This window comes from Ursus arctos, unplaced genomic scaffold (assembly GCF_023065955.2).
Source record: "Ursus arctos isolate Adak ecotype North America unplaced genomic scaffold, UrsArc2.0 scaffold_3, whole genome shotgun sequence".
NCBI lineage: Eukaryota > Metazoa > Chordata > Mammalia > Carnivora > Ursidae > Ursus > Ursus arctos.
This window is the reverse complement of record NW_026622985.1, coordinates 99,678,622-99,686,238: the sequence shown is the minus strand read 5'-3', so window position 1 is coordinate 99,686,238 and position 7,617 is coordinate 99,678,622. Positions and strand designations below refer to the sequence as shown.

The 7,617-nt window shown below is 61.8% G+C and overlaps 1 protein-coding gene across 1 annotated transcript; it reads right to left on the bottom strand.

Moving 5' to 3' along the window:
• Positions 1 to 208: 208 nt before the first annotated feature.
• EN2 (engrailed homeobox 2) lies at positions 209 to 5,066 on the bottom strand. The gene is made up of 2 exons (XM_026479090.4): positions 4,079 to 5,066; positions 209 to 525 (listed from the first exon to the last, which is right to left on the bottom strand). Exons 1-2 carry the CDS (start codon positions 4,743 to 4,745, stop codon positions 209 to 211), a joined length of 984 nt encoding a protein of 327 aa, XP_026334875.2. The 5' UTR covers positions 4,746 to 5,066.
• Positions 5,067 to 7,617: the final 2,551 nt, after the last annotated feature.

Sequence of the window (7,617 nt, the reverse complement as noted above, 5' to 3'; positions counted from 1 at the left end):
GAAAAACTCAAAAAATATTTTATAGTCAGATATTTTGGATTTTACACCACCTGTAAATTATATACACATAGAATATTGCAGAACCATAGCTAATACACGATATTTTCACTATTAATGCTGGTATAATCTTTATACACTGGCCCTTTATGATTTTAAATTATTGCATTGTTTCGCGCCTACCGAGACCGGACTGAGGCGCCCGCCCGCCCTACTCGCTGTCCGACTTGCCCTCCTTGGCGGTCGTCGAGTGGTTGTACAGGCCCTGCGCCATGAGGTGCACGGCCAGCGTGTTCTTGTTGCCCGTGGCCTTCTTGATCTTGGCACGCTTGTTCTGGAACCAAATCTTGATCTGCGACTCGTTGAGGCTGAGCTCCTGCGCCAGGCTCTGGCGCCGCTGCTCCGTCAGGTACCTGTTGGTCTGGAACTCAGCCTTGAGCCTCTGCAGCTGCTCAGCCGTGAAGGCCGTGCGGGGCCGCTTGTCTTCTTTGTTGGGGTTCTTCTTCTTTGGTTTTCGGGACCTGGGACCTGGGCAGGCACGGTAGACAAAGAACAGAGTTAGGAGGGCTCCAGGCCTGTCTGCCTACTCAGGCCGCCCAGACCCAGGAAGAACGTGCCCAGTCCAGCTGCACTGGGGACAGGGACGGGCCTTGCTCCGAACCGGCCTCCAGGATCCACCCCGGGAAAGCCAGAAGCCGGGCCGAGGACTTCGGGGTGTAAGGGGGTGAGTGGGGATAGAGGGCAAGCTTAGTGGAAAGGTCTCCAGGGGCACCTGGCTGGCTCAGTCAGGGGAGAATGCGACGCTTGATCTCGCTTGATCTCGGGGGGGGGGGGGGGGGTCAGAGTTCGAGCCCCACATGTGGCGCAGAGTTTACTTAAGATTAAAAAAAAGAAGAGGGGCGCCTGGGTGGCTCAGTCGTTAAGTGTCTGCCTTCCGCTCAGGGAGTGATCCCCGCGATCTGGGATCAAGCCCCACATCAGGCTCCTCCGCTGGGAGCCTGCTTCTTCCTCTCCCACTCCCCCTGCTTGTGTTCCCTCTCTCACTGGCTGTTTCTCTCTCTGTTGAGTGAATAAATAAAATCTTTAAAAAAATAAAATAAATAAATAGAAGAAGAAGAAAGAAAGGTCTCCAGATAAAAGGAGAAGTCCTGCAGGAAAGCACAAACCCCAAACTTCCTAGCATGGCCTTTTCCATCCCTTTCTGTCCCAGAGTAAGGGCAGGGAGGCACAGGAGAGGCAAGAGGAAAGGTTGGGGGAGGGGAGGGGCAGCCCGAGCAGCAGCAGGAGCCCAGGGAACAGTGACAGGATGGCCACAGGGGATACCCTCAGATGCCAGGGGCGGTGGGAGTCAGGGGGCAGGTGCATGCAGAAAACAGGAGGACCCCCTGGATCTGCCTCCACCCAGCCCCCTTTCTGCCTCCCCTAACTGGCCTCGTGGGCCCAAGTTCATTGTGTCCTTCCTGGAGGGGAGGGAGCACACGGATCCCTTCCTGCGTGGGGAAGGAGCGCTGAGCCACTTCAAGCGCCCCCTTCCCCTCCCACCAAGTCTCCCAGGGCAGGAGAGGGGACCCAGTTCCCCCAGACTGGGGCTGCCTCACTGGAGGCGACAGAGGAGCCCAGCTGACCTGGTGCAGCGGGTTCACACTGCTGACTCCCACCCGGGTCTCCTCCCGCTGGGACGACCCCCCCCCCTTGAGGGTGGTTTGGGACAGTGGTGGCAAGGCTCCTAGGACCCCACCATCTGAAAAGGCCTGAGTGAGGGGAGCAGAGAGGAGAGCCAAGCGCTTTCTTTCCGTTGGCCTCAAGAAGTTCAGCCCCACAAGGGTGTCTTTGAGGGAAGAGTCGGCAAAGGCCATTAGGGGAGGGAGGCTGGGCTGCACGTGTGGGTTTCTCACTCTGTGGAGGGAACCAACTCAGGGCAGCTCCGGCCCCAGCTCCTTCCCAGACGCCCGCGGCAGGAGGCTGAACCCGTGCCGGCTCCCTCAAGCAGCCAGACCACCCCCCTTCGTGTCCGCCTAGTGCCCACGACACCCTGCAGGGCCAGGGGACAGCCCGGCCACCCTGCGCAGCAGGGGCGGAGGGATCTCGCCGGACGCCTGCGGCTGCGCCCGACCCCAAACCGGAGAGTGGAGAGTGCGCCGGGGCGGGGGGGGCGCGCGAGCCGGGGGTTCTGACTGGTCCCTAGGCCCGGTGGGCGTTGAGAACTCCCTGCCCGCCGGCCCAGCAAACTCGGGAAGAGGCGCTGTGGGCGCCGGCGAGGGGGCGCCGAGGGCCGTTCGCCTCAAACTCCCGGCCTTTTAGATTCTAGAGCAAACCCAACACTCACACCCGCGCCCCCGCGCACACACCCACCCCCGCGCGCGCACACGCCAAGGGCGCCGATTCCGCCCCGGCGGGCGGGCTTTGATCGAGAGGCTGCCGGGGCGCGCGCGAAGGGTTAGGGGGTTGGCTCCGTGAGGCCTCGCGAGGCTCCGCACCTGCTCGGACCCGACCGCGGCCTCGTGCTCCGGGAGCCGGTTCTGCGTCTCCACCGTCCCGGGGAAGCACGCTCCCTACCCTCCAAACTCCTCCGGTCCTGCGGCTCTTGCACACACACGAACCAGCCCGTAAAAAGATACATCCCATTTTGCGGAAAGAAAACCTCCCTAAAATCAGAATTTTTAGTTCTCTTTTTCTTTCAAAACGTAAATACTTGAGAGTCGAATTAACAGAAGCAAACCTCGGCAAAGAAAACTCTCTGCCTTGCTTCTTTCTAAAAGGCCAAGAAATACAAATGTTACCTTACGGGGTTTTTTTTTGGTGGGTTGTTTTGTTTTTTTTAGTCCAGGAAGACAAGCGACTGGGGCCGGCTGGGCTGCGGGGCTCCCGCTGGCCACCGGGGCCTGGCGCGGCCGGGCCGCGACTCTGCCGCTGCACAAAGCCGGGCCGAGGCTCCTCGCTGGCCGCATTGTGAGCTTATATGTTAATTAAATATTAACAAAGGAGGGAGGCGAGAACAATGGGGCAAATTTCAGATCTAGCTGGAGAAATATGGATTTCATCAGAAATATACACACACACATTTCTGCCCAAAGGTGGCCGAGGGGTGACTCAGTTGTGCTGTGATTTGGGTAAACAACCCCCCGCAAAACAGCTGAGGGTTGGGGGGGCAGCGGGGTCCCGTCTGGGTTGCCGGCTCAGGGACAAATGGAGTCCGCTCCTAATGGCGGTTCGCAGCGGCAGACCCCTATTTCATGCAACTGATGAGTTCTACAAGGACGTGCATTTAGCTTTTAAAAGTCCAGATCTATGAAAAATACACCCAGAACCCCTGCACACACCCGCGGGCCCCTCCACCCACCCTCCCACAGAAATCTGCTTCTTTCCTCCCTGGGAGCTGCCCCAGGAAACCTCTGGGAGAAGGTCCTTTCTTTGGGGGACTGCAGGCCTCCCTCCCCCGGGCAGCGTGCACGATGGGTGCGGAGCTTCTCCACCGTGTGATCAGGCGACCAGAGCCAGACGAAGGGCCCCTCTGTTTTCATCCCTTCCCTATCTCCATCCCGCCTGCTTCGCCCTCCTCAGCCCAGGCCAAAGGGTCGAAGGAAGAGCCTGGAGCCTTGCTGTTTCTTCCCTGCCTTCATCTGGGATAACTGGGTCGTAGGATGCGTCTAGGTCTGGGGGGGGGGGGCGGAGCTGGACATGGGTCCTGGGTCTGGACTGAGTTGAAAGGACGGAGAAAGGATTAAGAGTGCCAGCTTCTAAGCCAGTCTTCCAGCCACCCCCGGTCTCACCAAATACACTCCAGCCAGGGGAGGAGTGGGCTAGGGACTTCGGGGAGTGGCCCCACAAAAGGCAAGACAGAGAGAGAAGGTCCTGTCGCTTCTGCTTTTCTAAGAAATCTGTACCCCCCTGCGAATCAATCGTGGCCCCCTCTCCTCCTGGCCGCTGCCCGGGCCAGCGTCAGCCGCACACAATGTCCCTGTTTGTGCGTCTTTGTGTGTGTTGGGGGTGGGGGGTGGTGTCCTAGTGTCTTCTTCCTCTGGGTAAGTTCCCGCGCCAGCGCCGCCCCGCAACCCCGCTGGCTTCCCCGCGGCGGGCTCACCTGAAGAAGGCCGGTCCGAGTAGCGCGTGCAGTAGACCCAGGCCGGCCAAAGCATGGGCTGCGCGCCCAGGTTGGCGCTGGCCTGCGAGCTGTCCGAGTCCGAGCTCACCGACAGGTCGCCGCCGCCCAACGCGCGGGCCTTGAGCGCCCCGTCCAGGGGGCCCACGGTGTCGCCGCCTTTCTTGGCGCCGCCGTGCAGCGAGAGCGCCTTGGAGCCGCCTTCCCCGTCGCCCGGAGAGTCGCCGCCGCCGCCGCCAGGCAACGGCCCGCCCGCACCGGGCGCACTGGGCGCGTTCTGCCGAGCCTCTCGGCCCGACCCCAGGAGCTGCTCGGCGCTGCCCGCGCCGCTGCCTCCTTCCGCTCCGCCTTCCCCGCCGGCTCCACCGCCTCTTCCTCCGCCCGCGCCGGCACAGCACGTCCCTGTGTCCTTTCTCCGGCCGAACTCGGGCCGCAGGATGTTGTCGATGAAGAAGTTGGTGATGCGGTGCGGGTGCTGATGGTTGCCCGGCGCCTGCAGAACTGCAGGCAACATCAGAGCCCGCCGGCGGCCAGTGTCCGCGTCGCCCGGGCTGCCGCCGCCGCCCGAGCCGCCGCTGGGGCTGGATTCCGGCTGCCGCTGCCCCTCCGCCGCCGCCGCTTCGCTGGGCTTGGGGTCATTCTCCTCCATGCTGTTCACAACAAATCCTAAATTGGTTCTCCGGGGACCCCCCCTCCAATCAGCCCTCGGCCCGCCCGTGGTAAGCACAGAGACACTCGCAGCCGGCTCGCGTTCCTACCCCGCCGAGTCTTCCGAGGGCGTGCGCGGCGGCAGAGGCCAGGGCTGGGGTCCTACAAGTCACCGGCCGCGTTTGGAGCGGAGCCACGTTCCAATCCACGAGTTGGGTTAGAAAATACCAAGAGTCTCCCCGCGCCCAGACGCCGGGAGATTCGAAAGAGTCGGGTCCTCCTCTTTCCCGCGTACCCGGGCGCTAGACAGTCACAATGGTCCGGCGGGGACCCGGGGCTTCTCCTGGGCTCCGCGCTCCTCTCCGCGTCCGGCTGCCTTCGGCTCCGGCGCTGCCGCCGCGGCCGCCCGGGGCTGGAGCTGCGCGCATGCAGGCAGCGCGCTCCCCGGCGCTCACGCCCGCCCGGGCCCGCTCCGGCCGCCGCCGCCTCCCGGCCGCCCCCGCCCGCGCGCCCCGGCCGGCCCTCGAGGGTGCGGGGCGCGAGCGGTCAGCGCGCCCGCCGCCGCCAGCACGCACATGGAGGCCCGCGGGCCCGCGCTGCGCTCGGCCGCCGCCCCGCTGCGGGCCGGAGCGCCCCACCGGCGTGCGGCCGCGCCCCCGCCGAGCCCCGCCGAGCCCCGCGGCCCGAGTCGCATGGGTGAGCGGCGGGAGGCGCGGGCCGGGCCGGGTCGGGCCGGGCTGGGCCGCCCGCGCTCCCTCGCCGTCTGCTCGCCCTCGCCGCCTCGGCCTCCGCGCGGGCTCGGGCGATTTCCAGGCCACTTAGCGCAACCTGAGACACTTTCACTCTGGATTTTTGTTCTTATTTTTAACAGAGCCCCCTCGAGTGACGTCGCAGGCCGGTCTCCTGGACACGTGCCTCGGGCCAATGGCCGCAGCGCGGCGCGCCCACGTGACGCGCCGGCGGCCGCTCGGTGACAGGAGCCGCCCGCCGCCCCTCCCCCTTCGCCGCCGCCCCTCCCCCCCTTAAAGCGGCCGCGTCCTCGGGCTCCGCGTGCCGCAGCCCCGGCCCCAGCGAGCCCGCGACCTTGTTTCAGGCGCTCGCTCTTGCTTTCCCCGCCGCTTCTCGGTTCAGGGACCCGAGGAACCCCCGCGACAGCCCCGTCAGGTCACCCTGGTGCGCATACGTGGACACGCGCTGGAAGATTGCTATTTTTAACATTTCCATATTGTTTACCGTGGGGAAAAATCCCACAATTCCTTGCACAAAAATGCATAAATAATATTAAATGAGCTGCCGAGATACAAAGGGACTTTTGTAGTCTCCTTTCCTTGCTGGTGGAGAGGGAAATTGTCACTTACACTTGACTTTGGTAACCTGGCAGATTCCTGTCTTTAATGCAGAGCTGGCGCGCAGGACCCTCCTCCTGTAGACACTCATTGTAAGTGTGTGCATGTGTGTGCGTGTGCGTGTGCGTGAGCAGGGAGGCGCGTGCATACGGCAGGCTCCCACCCGGGAACACAGACCCTCATGCAACATGCATGTAGATCCCGAAGAGCGCGGGAATAGGATTTGGGGCTCCGTGTGGGGAAAACCCTAAAGGAGCATGGCGGGTTATAATTGAATCTTCTGTTTTGGAAGGGAGAGGAGGGCTGACCATTCAGCTAAACCTTCAAAACCATCTGGAGAGAAAACACCCCAGAGCAACCTCCTCCCCCCGACCCTCAGATAACCCTCCCACCCCCATATCTTTACGCCTACTGAGAAGCTACCAGACCATTCACCTCATTTTCTTTGTCCTAAAATCCTTTAAATTAGTTCCTCGGGAGAGCAGGGACCATCTAAAAGGGGGTGGAGGGGTGGGGGCCCCAGTTTATTTCTCCCCACTCCTCCCCTTTTTTCTCTATCCCTTTCTAAATTTCCTTTCCAGTTGCTGTCAGATGTCCAACTTGAACTTCTGTTTCCTCTTCTCTTCCCTTTCCTCCCTTAGGCTCCTTCCTGTTTGTTCTTCTCTCCTTCCCCTAGCTGCAGACACCCCACCGAACACCTTTGTTCCCCTAAGCTTGCCTGTCTATCATTTAAAATGCATTTTTATGGAAATTTGCAAACTTCAGGAAGCCTCGGAAAGGACAGCTCCAAGCGTTTGGGAGCGCTGACACAATGAAATACCCTCCGTGGAAAGAGGGGTGGGGAGGAGGAGAGGAAGGAGAGCTGGGGCGCCCTAGCTCTGGCCATCCCAGGCGGCTTCGGGGTGCTCAGCAGCTGAGGCCCATTGCAGAGCAGCTCTAGGCCTGGGAATGCCAGTGGGGCATCGCCAGGCTGGGCAAGGCGGGATAAGGTCTGGGCAAACGGCCCTTTCGGCGGTGTGATCGCCAAGCCACCTTGAGGTTTGAAGGCTTCCCTCTAGCCTGGCTCAGCTCTCCTCCCATCACGCCCAGGTCCTGTCCTCTCTCCAACCCAGCTCTGTCCACTCACTGCAGGTTCAGGGTGCAGGCAGGCAGGGGGACAACAAACAACAGTTACAAGGTGCTCTGCTCCCAGGGAAGTTAATCCTCAGAGGGGGGCCTGGATGGGGGACAGGAGGAGGTGCTGGGCTGGATCACCTGGCCACTAAAGGTGGACTGAATGTGGGCAGGCTCGGGAGACAGATGGGGAGGCTCAGTCATCCTCTGTGAGACTCAAACAGGGTGGGAAAGGCAAGTCTCACTTGGGGTGACTCACATCTACCGCCCTCCCCCGTTTTTCTCCTATTGGAGGGGTCCTTGCCAAATTATCCGGCTAGGTGCATACCTGCCAGGACCCCTCCCCGGGTCACAAAAAATCAAACCTCACAGTGTGCCTGTCCCTAGGAAAATGGGGCTGGTGAGGTTTGCGGG

Bases quoted from the DNA above. Each gene is read 5' to 3' on its own strand.
- EN2 (XM_026479090.4), bottom strand. From the start codon at position 4,745: ATGGAGGAGAATGACCCCAAGCCCAGCGAAGCGGCGGCGGCGGAGGGG. The intron at 526-4,078 runs GTGAGCCCGCCG...GTGCCTGCCCAG, and splicing joins CTCGGACCGGCCTTCTTCAG to GTCCCAGGTCCCGAAAACCA.